Here is a 14,870-nt window from a genome sequence, read left to right as displayed (position 1 = left end):
TTTGAAAAATATATCTTCACTGATTAAAAATTTTAGTATTTTTATACTTATATTAAAAACAAATTAAAATAAAAAAAAAATTTTATTATATCTTTTTTTTTTTTATTATAAAAAAAATATGAATAAAAAAATCCAACTTTTACAAAGTATATGATACAGAAAAGACTTATTTTTCATAGAAAAAAATTGAGAAAAAAATTTCTTTTAAATTCATAATTTACATTTTCTTTTTAAAAAAAGGGGGAAAAAAAAAAAGATATAAAGATAAAAATATATATAAAAATAAATGTAAATATTTTTTTTCTTTTTTTTTATTCTCAAATTTTGTAAAATTAAATATTTAGAAATTTATTTGTATTTTAAATGCTTAATATTTAATAAAAAAAAACATACAGCACTATATAAAAAAAATAATTTATGCATACGTCAATTACGAATAAATATTTTATGTTGAAAGATGAAATCTAATTGAAATTTTTATTTTATTTTTTTTTTACCTTTTAAAAGGCAAAATATGATAGAAAAATTAAAAAATAAATTTTGCAATAAATTTTTTACTTAAAGTGCGTACGCTTTTTTAGTTTATTTTTTTTTTAAAAAAGAGAAAAATTATAAGAATTACAAATGAGAAAAAAATAATCATGTGTATAAATTTCATCAAAGTAAATGATAAATTAAAAAATGCATTTTAATATAATTTATCAATATTTTCTTCAGAAATAAGAAATAAAAAAAAATCGAAATTAAAAAAAAATTGAAAGAAAAATTATTTGGTTGTTATATATTTTTTTTTAAAAAAATATTACGCAAGTTTTCTAACAAAAAAAATTAAGAAAAAAAATTAAAAATTAATAAATATGAAAAAATGAATAATATTTAAAACAATAGTAAAGATTTTTTGCAACCTTAAGAATTTTTTTAATCTATATAAAATCAAAGGTGCATAAAAATTTTTTTTTTTTTTACGATTAGACAAAAAAAAAAAAAAAAAAGATACAATAATAAATATTATAAATTAATAATATAAAATATTATAACACATTAAAAATCAGAAACCTATATATATATATAATGACAAAAAAAAAAATAATAGAAATAAAAATAGTAAATTATGAACACATACTTAGTTTAATTATATAACATATGAAATTAAAATATAAAGAAAAAAAAGAAGTACAACCCCAAAATAATGAGAATACTACGAAAACTTAAGAATATAAAATGTTCATAACATTTTTTTGAACAGTGATATTTTTACTAATAATAAAAATTTTGATTATCGACAAAATTTATAATAAAAAATGCAATTTTCTTTTAAATAAGGGCATGCTCCTTCAATTTAACCAGAGTAAATATTATTGTAAATAATAAAGCATCCAAGGAGAAAATCCATTGTTTTGTAAAAATATAATGACAATATTTTATTTTTTCTGTTGAGGAGGAATATATACGATTAGACCATCATAAGCAGCAACAACTTCTTTATCATAAAAATCATTGTTATCACATTTATTATCAGTAGAATTAATATAATTTTTATCTTTATAAATATTATTTCTCATTATATTTTCTTCGTTTTCTGTATTTTCTCTTTTTTCTTTATTTATTTTAAATTCTTTACTTTCTTCATGTTCACTATTTTTATTATTACCCTGAAATGATTCTAGAGCTTCATTTTCAATATTTCTAACAACAATAATATTTTTTAATTTATTATCACCAATATATCTTTGAGAAAAATGTGTTAAAATTAATTTTTTTGCATTTATTTTTTTAGCAAAAGTTCCTGCCATATTAGCAGTAGAATGCCCCCTTTCGGAAATTATTTTGTTATAACTTTTTATAAAATATTCATTATCAATTTTTTTTTTTAATAAATCCTTTTTCATACTTACTTTTTTTTCTTCATTTGTAACAAGAATGCTTCTTTCTTCATAGGGGCTATCAACTTCTTTTTTTTTATCCATTTTATTTACTTCATTTTCGCATAAACATTTCTTCTCAATGTCTTCTGTAACATTTTCTTTTTTATCATTATTTTCACCATTTGAAATATATTCATTTTCTTGTTCATGAAGATGTTCTTTCTTATCTAAAATAGAATTTATATTATCTTTTCCCTGAATTTCATCTTTCCTGGGATAATCAGTAATTTGTATATTATAATCATCTTCAAATGCAAAATCAGATGAAACCTTATTAGTTAAATCAACCAAACTATTAGTTGATTCATGAATTAAAATGTCAGCATCTTTTGCAAAATCTTCTAAACTAGATGCATCACAAGTATCTTGGCAAATTACTATTTTCCTTTCTTTATAAATTTCTTTATAAGCATTATTAAAAGTTAACTTTGTTTTATCAGGAAGTATAAACACATCATTAGAATTCATTTTCCTTATAATATTTTCGTAAATTTTATAAGGATCATATTCTAAATTTTTGCATTGTTTCAGTTGATCATAATTATTTTTAATTAATTCATCTATATAGGAAGCATTAAATTTATTTTTTACATTCAATTCTTTAATAATATAACCAATAGTTGGAACTGTATGCTTAATAGAAAATCCATTTATTTCTAAAAAATCATTTTTTAATATAGAATAAACGTTTTTGTCATTTTTATATATATATTCTAAATTATTTCTATTTTTTAAAGTATTACTGTTCAATGAATCATAATTTTTATTGCTCAATTTTAATTCATATACGCAAAATTTTGCAATTCTTTTTGAATAAGTAGAATTCAAATTATTTTTTAAAAATCTATATATTCCTTCTGGGCCATATATATTTATTTTATCAACATTTCTCAGCATGGTTAAGACTGAAATCAGACCAAGACAATGATCACCATGTAAATGTGTAATAAAAATGTTTTTTATTTTACTAACTTTTATATTTGCTTTTTGCAGTGATATAAAGGTATTTTCACCACAATCAAATAAAAAAGCTTCATTAAATTTTTTTTTTGTTGTTTGAAAAATAAAAGATGACGTACCTCTACTTGTTGATGGATACATTGACCCTGTTCCCAAAAATATCAACTTCCAGTCGCTTTTTTTTTTATTATTATCTTCAAAAGTACTTCTTTTTAATTTTATATCATACGTCCGTGTATCAATATATATATCTGTCATTTCAATTTTATATTTATTTATTAAACGTACTAGAATTTTTTTAAATAAAATTAATTTCTTTATAATAATCCTCATTGCGTCTTCAATTCCTTTTTCTATATCTTTTTTTGATTTATTATTAACTATATGATGATGTACTGATTCATTAATTTCGTTTTTTATATGAAATTGAGCATTTTCTTTATTCATATTATTATCCTTTAGTTTTTCATTTAAAATTATATAATTATCGTAATTTTTATTGTTTTCATTTTTATTACCAATTTTATTTTCTTTATTTTCTTCCTCATCACATTTTTCATCTCTTTCATGTTCTTTGTGGCTATTTTCAAATTCATTTAACAAAAATAAATTTATGTATTTATGAAATATTTTATCTATATAATCCTTAACTAAATAATTATCTTTTAAACTAACTGCATTATTATAAATTATATTTCTTATTAGTTTATCATATGTTCTTACACTTTCTGAATGTAATTTATATTCTATATTTTCTATTAATTTATCAACTTCTTCTTCCCATTTATCAACAGTTATTTTTTTTTTTTTTTTAATATCAGATGTATAGTATTCGCATAATTCCTTTTGTTCATCTTCATGTATTTCAATTATATTTCTATTTACAAATAATAATTTATCAACTCCATTTTTTATTTTATTCACTAGATTTTCCTTATCTAGCTCATTTAATTCTTCTTTGTCACTATTTTTTGTATATTTTAAATTATTAATTTTTATTTTAAAAAGATATGATGATTTCTTCTTTATAATTACGTTATTCTCTTTTTTTTTGTTTAATATATATACAAAATTATTCTTACTATTTAACAAATAACCATATGGTCTTTTATTAACTAAATTATGTATCAATGAAAATTTAAAAAAAAAAGATATAACAATATACATAAAAAAAAACATTTCTCCTTTTTATTATTAATAAATGGTATTATCATTCTTTAAACTGGATTTTATTTCTTTATTATTATATATTTTTCAATTAATTTTCTTTTTCTTTTTCTTATATTCTTTTATATGGTCTTACATTTTTATATTATTAAAAATTCACTTTTTATTTTTTAAGAATTTTGTAACATTGTTCCATTTTATTTTTTGAATTTTTTTCAAATAGATATAAAAATAAAAACTTATATATTTTTTCTCGTTTTAAAATATATACATATATTCTTTTTGTTTTTATAAAATATTGTTAAAAAAATTTATCTTAGCAGGTGAAATATTTTATCAAAAAATAAAAAAAAATTAAGCCCTATTAATTTTTTTTTTACTTGAAATAAAATTATTAATAAAAAAATTAAATTCTAAAATTAATTACATAGCATATAGAAAAAAAAAAAAAAAAAATAAAAATAAAAATAAAACTTAAAAAGTAAATTAGAAATTAAAAAAAAATTATAAAAGTAAATAATATAAAAAGTGAATATATAATTTTTAAATTTTAATAAGAAACATTAATATATAATTATTTATTTTATACATGAAGAAATTAAAAAAAAAAAATTTTAAAAACAAAATAAACTAAATAACCTTAATAAAATAAAATATCCATTTTCATAAAAAAAAATGGAAAGTAATCTTTTAATTTTGTATTTTATATATTCCTAGCATCTATTTTTAAATATAGGTTTTAAAATATCTAGACAACTGGAAAAAATAAAATTTGTTAAGTTCTCATCACTTTCATCAACATTTACACTTACATAAAATGGAATTTTAAATTTATTTCCTATAAAAAAAAAATGCATATGCATATGTATATATAATTTACTTCTCATTTTTTTATTTTATATGAATATAACCTAATAATCGAGCAATATCATTTCCATATGAATTGGGTTCACCTACTAAACATACTGTATTATCAGCATCTTCCTAAAAAAACATACATAAAACAAATGAAATATATTAAAAGTTAAAAATATAATAAATTCTTATTTTCATTATAATAGAAAAAAAATTTCCAAATAATAATTGAACAACTTATAAAATATTTAACATTTAATGAAATGTTATGTAAATAATTCAGATTAAGAAAAAAAAATATATATAAATTATTTTGAAATTTTATTTCTTTTTATAAAAATATTTTAACTTATCCATTTATTTTATTTTACTATTTTTTTTTTTTCATTTTTCTGTGCATAATATAAAAATTTATGTAAATACATATTTTTTTATTTTACATATTTTAAAGGATAAGACGCTTGTAAATCATTTAATTCGTTATTTTCATCACTGACAGATATAAATATTGTTTGATTAAAATCAATAACACAAAAATAAAGATCCAAGTAACTCATATAAATTTTATGGTACCTATAAATTTCTGCATTAACTTTACATTCTTTTTCTTTTGGTGTTGTACTTGAATAATTTTCTAAATATTCATCCTGCTCATTCATCTTTAATTGATTTGTTCTTTTATTTTTTCAAACTAAATTTCTTTTATCAATGATTTCTTCAAAATAATTTATATTCTCATGAAATAAAAGAAAATTATCTCTTTTTTTCTTTTTTTTTTATAATTCAGTTGTATTTTATTTTATTTTTTCTTTTTTTTCATTCTTATATTTAAAAACTTAAAAAGAAAAAATACGAATAGGTAAAAATGAAATTAAAAATTAATGGAAATTATTTCTACATGAATAAAATCTATTATAGGATACTACAAGAATATTAGAAATATAATTTTTTTATTGAAATTATTTTTTTTTTTTTTAAATAAACTATGAAGCATATAAATTTTTAATTTATAAAAAAAGTTATTAAAATAATACAAACTATATTTAAGAAAAGATAAAAATACAACAGAGATGATTGTATTTTATCACATTAGAATATTTTTTTTTAAATAAATTTAATTTATTTTACTATATTTTTTTTTTTTCTTTTTTTTTGTACTTTTTAAAATAAACATATATTAGAACAAAAGAATAATTTAATTTCCAAAAATTATATTAAATAAATGTAAATTTTGTTTACATATTTTTATCCTTATATAAAATTTTATATAAATTTATCCTATATTTGCAATCATATAAGATGAATTAAGTGAAAAAAAAAAAAAAAAAAAACCCAATGCAAAAGAATTTTCTAAAATTCTTTTTTATGATTTAAGAAAAGAAGAAATTAAAATGAAAAAATAAAAAGAGAGAATATTTGTGTTAAATATCTTTTTTAATTTGACCACAAAAAATGTAAAGTATTTATTTACAAAAAACAAATTTTTCTTGAGAATTTGTTTTGTATGAAAAATGAGCATTTGTTCAAAAATAAACTAAAATTTTTTGCAGAAATTAAAAAAAGAAAAAGAAATCATTTAATAAATAATTATTTAAATAGTTTGCTTTAATTAATTAAAAGAAAAAAAAAAAAAGTAATATGAATAAAAATAATACAAATATTTATTTGTGTGTCTAACTATTTACATCAAAATTTTTTTTTTCTTCTTTACTGTTTATAATTTTTTTTAAAAAAAATATTATCTTATTAAAAAAATGGCTAAAAAAAGAGAGGGAGTAATGGGATTGACAAACTTAATTAGTGACAGCTATTTAGAATCTTTTAATACAGCTACATTTCAGAAAGCTGTAAAATTTAATCGATCAGATTATATATTAACAGCTTCAGGAAATAAAGTATGTAAAGATTCTATTTTGTGTGGAATGAAAAATATTCATATGCTAGGAAAATCAATTATAAAGAATTCAGCTATATTAAGAGGTGATTTAAGTAATTTATATTTTGGAAAATATGTTATTATTGGATCAAAAACACTTATATGCCCTTGTTTCATAAACAAAAAGGAGAATATTGATAATAATTATAATAACAGTAGTTATAAAAGTGAAAGAAGCAAATCAAATGATAGTTCATATGTAACAGTAACTATTGGTGATCATGTGTATATTGGAAATGATTGTATAGTTAAAGCAGCATTTATAGGAAATAATGTTTACATAGGAAACAACTGTGTTATTGGAGAAAGAGTTGTAATAAAAGATAACGTAATTATTAAAGATAATACTTTTATTCCTAATGACACTATTATATCTCCTTTTTCAAAATATGCTGGATGTCCTGCAAAATTTATAAAAGAATTACCTGAATCTGCTGAAATATTTTTAAAAGACATTCCATACTTTCATTATAAAAATTTCACACCTGATTCTAAAGAGTGAAAAATTGGATTTTCTCACCTTTTTCATATAATTCTTTTATATTTGGTTAATATATATGCTATAATATATCTCACTATTTTTTTTGTTTTTTTTCGTTGTTTTTTATTATGTATTATCATTATTATTATCATTATTATTATCATTATTATTATTATTATTATTAAAACTATCCTTACTATTTATTATAATTATATATATTATTGTTATTTTTTCTTTTCTTTTTCTTTTTTTCTATTTTTTATTTTAAGAACATCTAAGATTTTTAATCTAACATGAATTTCATCACTTTTAACATATTAAATAATACACTCTAAAAAATACTTTCTCTTTAGTAAATAATTCTTTTATATAGAATATTTTTATTATCTCCATTTGGTTATCTTCTATATATATTATTTAGAATTTTGTTTTACATAGTTTTCTGCTTTTTGCAATTAAAATTTTTATAGTTTTTATTATTATTTCATCAATAATACAATAAAATAAAAATGTATGCGCATTTAACACATTTTTAAAAAAACAATTTTAAAATAAAAGAATCAAAATTACAAATAATAATAAATTAAAAATAATTAGGAATAATTTTATTAATCCTATTATTTTCTAAATATATATATATATATATGATTTTACGTAAAAAAAATCCCTTTTCTAGTACATTAACTATACATTGGAATTACACAAAAATATTATTTATTTTACGTAATTATGCATAATATAATTGCAAATTTATGTAAATTATTTATATCTTTAAATAAAAATAACATAATTTCTTAAAACATTTGAAATCTTTCATATATACATATATATTTTTCTAATAGAGATGCTTGCAAAAAAAAAAAAAAAAAAATATAAAATTAAAATTTTTTTTAATAAATTTAAAGAATAGACTATTTATAAACTTTAAAAATGAAAGTCATAAAATAATAATTTCATTTTTAGAAATTGATTCATATTTAGAAACATTTATATTCTACTTTATTAAAATTTTTACTATTATTTATAACTTTTTTTATTTTATTTCATTTTTTTTTTTAATTAATTTACAAACACATTTTTAATTAAAAACACATGCATGTTTCAGAGTAAATAAATTTCATCGGAGATGTGAAGAATTACTCAAAGTGAAAAAAGAAATAAATAAATAAATAAATTACTTTAAAAAAATAGAGATAAAAATAAAAATAAAATAATATAATCTGAACTACTAACAAATTCCGCTAATTATAAAATATAAGTATTCATAATATTTTAATAACTTTTGTCCTATTAATTTTTTTTTTTTTTTACTTTTGTTAGTATTTTTCAATGAAATTTAAATATTTATATAAATTTATTATGTAAGAAATGTAATTAAACAACGTGCTATGCAAAATTTTAATTTTATTTGCCCTTTACCTTTTTTTTTTTTCTTTTTTTCTTCTTTTTTTTTATTATTATTATATCTCTTATATGATTAATTATTTAATTTTTTATTTTTAAGTGTTCTAATATTATGAAACTTAATAAATTTTAAAAACTTTGTTATATTATGTACAAACAAATATATATATTATTTTTTTTATTTGTTGATATATATATTCTTTAATATTTTCATCGGAAAGTATTTTTTTCTTTAATAGTTCATAAACTTATTTAATTATATTTATATATTATAAAATGTTTTATTTATTTCATTATTATTAAACATTAATCACTATATTTAACGAAGCTAATTTTTTTTATTTCTATCTGGAATTTTAAACTCTGATATATATTAAAAAAAAAAAAAAAATGGGGGAAAGAATTCAAGAATCAAGTAATAATAGAAGCAAAATTTTATATGAAATTCATATTTTTATTTGATTATATTTAAAAATAAAAATATAAATATGTAAAATATATATTCTTATATTTTATATATATATATATATATATATATATATATAAACTTTTTTATTTTAGATAGAGATAAAAAAAGTTCTTCAAAAAAAGTTAAAAGAAGTATAGATAAACATAAATCAAGTGAAATGAAAAAAAAAGGTCATAAATATGAAGATGAAAAATATTATGAAAAAAAGAAAAATCATAGAACAAATTCAAAACATAAATATATGAAGTCATCAAATAATAAAAATCTTTTGGAAGCAGATTTATTTAAGTATGATGAACATTATGAAGAAAAAGTTAATTTATCAAAAAATAAAGAAAATTATAATTATTCACGTAATTTATCAAGCAAAAGGTCTGTATCATACGAAAAAAAAAAAAATAAAAAAAAAGATTTGGATTTAGAAATAAATGAACAGAAATATTCAGAATTAAAAAATGAAGAAAAAAAGAATGCTGATTTAAAAAGTGATTTGAAAATATTTGATGAAATAAAAAATGAAGATAAAAGAAAGAGTGAAAATAAATATGATAGTAGTAAGTATGACAATAAAAATTATGAAAAAAAAAGTGAAAAGAAAAAGGAAAATTATAAAAAGCATGATAATAAAAAGAAGGAAGAAAAAATTATAGAACATAGTAAAAAGAAAGATGAAGACCGAAAAAATTATAGAAAATATGAAGAAGAAAAAAGAAAACATGATAAAAAATATGATAATAAAAAGCATCATGAGAAAAAAGACGAAGATTGCAAATATGAAAAAAAAAAGTATGAATACAAAAAATATGAAGAAGAAAAACGTAAGAAGATAAAAACAGACGATAGGAAATCTGATTTTAAGAAGAACGAAGAAAAAAAGAATGACGATAAAAAATATAGCAAAAAAAAAAGTACTGATAAAAAAGATATATATAAAAAATATGAAGAAAAGAGAAAAGGAAAATTAAGCTATGATAAAAAATATGAAGATTCATATACCAATGAAAAAAATGATTATGATAAAAAATCATCTAGTTATAAATACATAAATAAGCATAGAAATGTTTCTATTAACAGTAAGAGAATATATAGGTATAATGATCATAATTATAATTCGTTATCATCTGATAACTATTCCAAACATAGTATTAGTAAAAAATTAAAAAGTGAAAATAAAAGTAGAAGCATTAGTAGCAATAAACTATTTAATAAGTACAGTAGAAAAATGGAAGATCGAAAATTAAACAATTTGCTTTATGAAGAAAAATATAATAATAATGATAGTACTAGCAATTTCAATAATTACAATAATGTCAATAACAATGGCATGTTTAAAAATGCCTACAATGTTGATGACGATTTAAAATCCGATGGCTATAAAAATTACAACATAGATATGAAAAAAAGATTTGAAAAAGAAGATTTTGAAAATGATTATGTAACAACATACAATCAAAATTATACGTGGTTTGATTCCAATTATAAAGATAAAATGAAAAACAAAACATTACACAATTTTTTCCATGATGATGATCAAAAAGTAGGAAATAAAAAAAATATGAAATTTAGAGATTATAAGATGAAAAATATGAAAAACAGAATTACAAATAATATGTATAATAACAACTTGTTAAAATCATCTGCTAATGAAGATTTTGAAAAAAATAATTATATTAATAATAACAAAATAGATGATAATAATAGTAATAATATACCTATGAAAAATTATATGAATTCAAATTCATCCAATATTTTAGGAATGCAAAATAATAATGCCGTGTCCATGATGAATTACAATAACATAGTGCCTTCATCATTTAAAAATAATATTATGAAAAACGTAAATAATATAGTTTATAATAATGATATGATTTACAACAGAAATAATAATATGTATAATGAAAATCAGATTAATATAATGAATAATTCTTCTATAAATAATAGTAATATGAAAAATTCTTCATCCTTAATGGTGAACAATGCTATTTCTAATATGCATGAAGATCATAGAGATTTTTTTAATGTAAATAAAAAGAAAATTATAAAACAAAATAACCAAACAGAATCTAATAACTTAATTATACCACCACCTCCATTTAGTGATAATAGATTTTATAATATGAATATGCCAATGAATAATAGAAAATCTTTAATATTGTTGCCTAATGATAATCAAATGAAAATAAATAACATAAACAATACAAACATGCTGAATTATAGTAACCCGAATATGATAAATAACAATTCGAATATGCTGAGCAACAATCCCAATATGATAAACAATAATTTAATGAATAATTTTAATTCAATGGATCCTTTAAAAAATAGACAATTAAAGGTCCCTAATATAAATAATGTAATGGGAGATATGGACCTAAAAGAAAAAAATGTAGAAAATAATTTAATTAATGCAACCAATATAAATCAGATGAATATACCTCCTCCACCAGACTTAGAAATGAAAAAAAATAAAAATAAAATAGTATCTAATGCATTGTTCAATGACAAAAATATGCTAAATTTTTGTAATGATAATAATTCTTCTCCTTCTCAGAGTCTTTCAAGATTTAATAATTCAATTAATAGAAATACATTGTCATCTCTCGGCAACATGAATAACAATAATAATATTATGAATAACCAAAAAATTAATAACGCAAAAATTCATGAAAAACATGTATCTAATCCAAATTTTGTAATTTTTAATGCAAATAACATGGTTTTATCTCAAAATATGAACGTTCACAATAATATGTTAAATATAAATAATAATAGAAAATTAAATATAAATAAAAATTATAATCAAATAAGAAATATACAATCAATTAATACAGAAGATAGATTAGATAATAATGAAGAAAATATGATAGGGGTAAATAATAATAAAAACATTACACCTAATTTATTAAATAACATGTATATGAATAATGAAAATATAGATAATATCAATAATATGAATTATCTAGATGATAATAAAAATTTTAATAATCCTTTAATTAATAATATTTCAACTAATAGCACTAACTTAAATGATATTAAAAATATATCTTTTAATAAAAATATTAATTCTTCAAAATTACCAAATAATGTTCTTATCTCAAAAAACGTTAATAATATTCATAGGATAGATGGAAATACATCAGTTTTAAAATCTTCAAATTTTGATGATCCTAGTGATATGCTAATGAATTATCAAGAAAATGATTTAAATGATTTTGCAAATGAAAATAATTGGAATAATAACATGTCTTTTGCTGATAATTTTAAAAGTAGTGCTTCCGATGATAAAATAGATGATAAAAATGAATGTACGAGTGTATATATGAATACTTTGAGAATAACATTGGATGATGATAAAAATGTAATAAAACAAGATAATGAAAAAGGAGATTTATTATACATTAACGAAAATTACAGAGATAATATAGAAATAAATGATAGTAAAAAAAATATTAGAAAAGAATTAACTAAAGAAGAAAAATTACACGAATGGCTTGAAAAACAACTTGTTAATCAAACTAATATTATATCAGATGCATTTCATCTAATTCCTATATTTTCAAAAAACATAGAAAAATCAAATTTTAAAAATAATTTTATAGATAATAATCCCGATGAAGAAACTATGGCTAATTATACAACAAATTCAATAAATTCTAAATTAAATTCTCATAAAGACATAGAAAAGAAATACATAGATGATTTGTTTTTAAGTTTAAAAAATAGTTCAAGAGATAACTTTTCCTTTAAAGAAAAAATGTCATATAAAATTTTAGAATTAGAAGATTTAAATAATCCAGATGATAATGATACTTATATTACTACAACTAATAATAATACACTTAATGATTTAAATGAACAAATGATAGTAGATAAAAATTATTTAAATCATTTAAGAGATTTCATATTATCGACTAATGAATTTTATAAAGAAAAGAATAATTTATTAGAGAAAGAAAATAAAGAAGAATGTAGTAATTCAAAAAGTAATAACTCCTGTTTTTCATCAAATATGATCAATGAAATATCTGAAGAAAATAATAATTTCTTAACGGATTTTGAATGTATGAATGAAAATTTATTCGTATATGTAAATGATGAAAAAAGTAATAATTCGAATATGACACAAGTTGATTTATGTAATAATAATTATGATTGTGACGATAATGATGAAAATAGAAACAATTATTTTTTAAATCTTATGAAATCTAATATAAAAAATCCTCTCTCATTAAAAACAGATTCTTGTAAGAATAACAAATTAGAACAAGAACAAATTACTATAACAGATACAGATTCAAAGAAGTTAAATGAACAGCTTTTACAATTAAAGAAAAATACAAATTTTTTATTAAATAAAAAGAATTTCAGTTATAAATTTTATTTACTTTCTTTAATGTTACAAAAATATTTTAACACAAAAAATGTTTATCAAAAAAATAATATTTTAAATGATAAAATGAATATTTCTTCAATTAATTTATTTTTTTTAAATAACTATACTGTAACATCAGAAGATATCAATTATCCGTATTAAAGTGAATTGTTCTTAATTAAAAAATTTAATGACATATATATATACAAGTCTTGTAAAAAATAGGAAATAAGTAAAAGAAAATATTTTTTCATTTTTTTATTTTTTCTAAATTATATTTTTTATAAAAATAATTTAAAAAAATGTGAATGCAAAATTATGTGCATTCTTTTAAAATTAATTTTTTATCATATATACTTTTTTTTTTTTTCATTTCATATTATTATGTATAATTTTTGTCAAAAATAAAAAATATTATCCATATACTAAAATTCTCCATTTAAATAAAAATCTAACCCTAATTTATAAAATTATTTTTTATTTTTTTATTTTTATTTTTATTTTCATTTTATTTCATTTTTTTTTTTTTTTTTTTTTTTTGTATTTGCTTTTTTTTATAAAATAAATTAAAAATGTACTTATTTTTGTTAAACATAAATTGTAAAATAGAACAAATTCAGTTTAAAAATAATATTAATAAAAAAAATACTAAAAAATGTACGAAAACAATTATTCAATTATAAAAATTTATGGAAAAAAAAATATACATTTGATAATTTTTTAATAATACATTTTTAAAATTAAAAAAAAAAGGTTTATATAAATATAAAAAAGAAATAATATATAGATGATAGATAGATAGATTTAGATATTTCATCATATTTAAAAGGTGTGACATTCATCAGACAAATTTCTTTTCATAACTTCTTTTATTTTATCACAAGCTCTTGCATCTGCTGTACTCTTTTCACATCTTTGAGCTTCAAAAATTGTTTTTTCTGGTTTTTTTTCAACCAGCTTTTCACAAGCTCTTGCGTCTGCTGTACTCTTTTCGCATCTTTGAGCTTCAAAAACTGTTTTTGCTGGTTTTTTTTCAACCAACTTTTCACAAGCTCTTGCATCTGCTGTACTCTTTTCACATCTTTGAGCTTCAAAAATTGTTTTTTCTGGTTTTTTTTCAACTAATCTTTCACAAGCTCTTACATCTGCTGTACTCTTTTCGCATCTTTGAGCTTCAAAAACTGTTTTTTCTGGTTTTTTTTCAACTAATCTTTCACAAGCTCTTACATCTGCTGTACTCTTTTCGCTTTTTTGTGATTCAAAAACTGTTTTTTCTGGTTTTTTTTCAACTAATTTTTCAC

General features: G+C 18.2%; 5 protein-coding genes across 5 annotated transcripts; 2 read left to right on the top strand and 3 right to left on the bottom strand.

Annotated features, from left to right (window-relative positions):
* Nucleotides 1-1,421: 1,421 nt before the first annotated feature.
* On the bottom strand, nucleotides 1,422-4,064 carry PRELSG_0312300 (metallo-hydrolase/oxidoreductase, putative; the record flags this gene model as incomplete). Its single annotated transcript, XM_028680116.1, has 1 exon — nucleotides 1,422-4,064. One exon carries the CDS (start codon nucleotides 4,062-4,064, stop codon nucleotides 1,422-1,424), a length of 2,643 nt encoding a protein of 880 aa, XP_028531644.1.
* Nucleotides 4,065-4,765: 701 nt separating this feature from the next.
* PRELSG_0312200 (conserved Plasmodium protein, unknown function) lies at nucleotides 4,766-5,566 on the bottom strand (the record flags this gene model as incomplete). The annotated part of the gene is made up of 3 exons (XM_028680114.1): nucleotides 4,766-4,890; nucleotides 4,964-5,036; nucleotides 5,348-5,566. The coding sequence occupies 3 exons, from the start codon at nucleotides 5,564-5,566 to the stop codon at nucleotides 4,766-4,768; spliced, it is 417 nt and encodes a 138-aa protein (XP_028531643.1).
* A 1,095-nt stretch (nucleotides 5,567-6,661) lies between these two features.
* PRELSG_0312100 (dynactin subunit 5, putative) lies at nucleotides 6,662-7,345 on the top strand (the record flags this gene model as incomplete). Its single annotated transcript, XM_028680113.1, has 1 exon — nucleotides 6,662-7,345. One exon carries the CDS (start codon nucleotides 6,662-6,664, stop codon nucleotides 7,343-7,345), a length of 684 nt encoding a protein of 227 aa, XP_028531642.1.
* A 2,009-nt stretch (nucleotides 7,346-9,354) lies between these two features.
* On the top strand, nucleotides 9,355-13,731 carry PRELSG_0312000 (conserved Plasmodium protein, unknown function; the record flags this gene model as incomplete). The annotated part of the gene is made up of 1 exon (XM_028680112.1): nucleotides 9,355-13,731. The coding sequence occupies one exon, from the start codon at nucleotides 9,355-9,357 to the stop codon at nucleotides 13,729-13,731; it is 4,377 nt and encodes a 1,458-aa protein (XP_028531641.1).
* A 660-nt stretch (nucleotides 13,732-14,391) lies between these two features.
* Nucleotides 14,392-14,868, bottom strand: PRELSG_0311900 (conserved Plasmodium protein, unknown function; the record flags this gene model as incomplete). The annotated part of the gene is made up of 1 exon (XM_028680111.1): nucleotides 14,392-14,868. A coding segment is annotated over one exon (477 nt), but the record flags the coding sequence as incomplete, so codon positions are not given.
* Nucleotides 14,869-14,870: the final 2 nt, after the last annotated feature.

Source organism: Plasmodium relictum (genome assembly GCF_900005765.1).
Source record: "Plasmodium relictum strain SGS1 genome assembly, chromosome: 3".
In the NCBI taxonomy this organism is placed as follows: Eukaryota; Apicomplexa; class Aconoidasida; order Haemosporida; family Plasmodiidae; genus Plasmodium; species Plasmodium relictum.
Note: the sequence above shows the minus strand (reverse complement) of the source record. Positions and strands in the feature narration are given on the sequence as shown.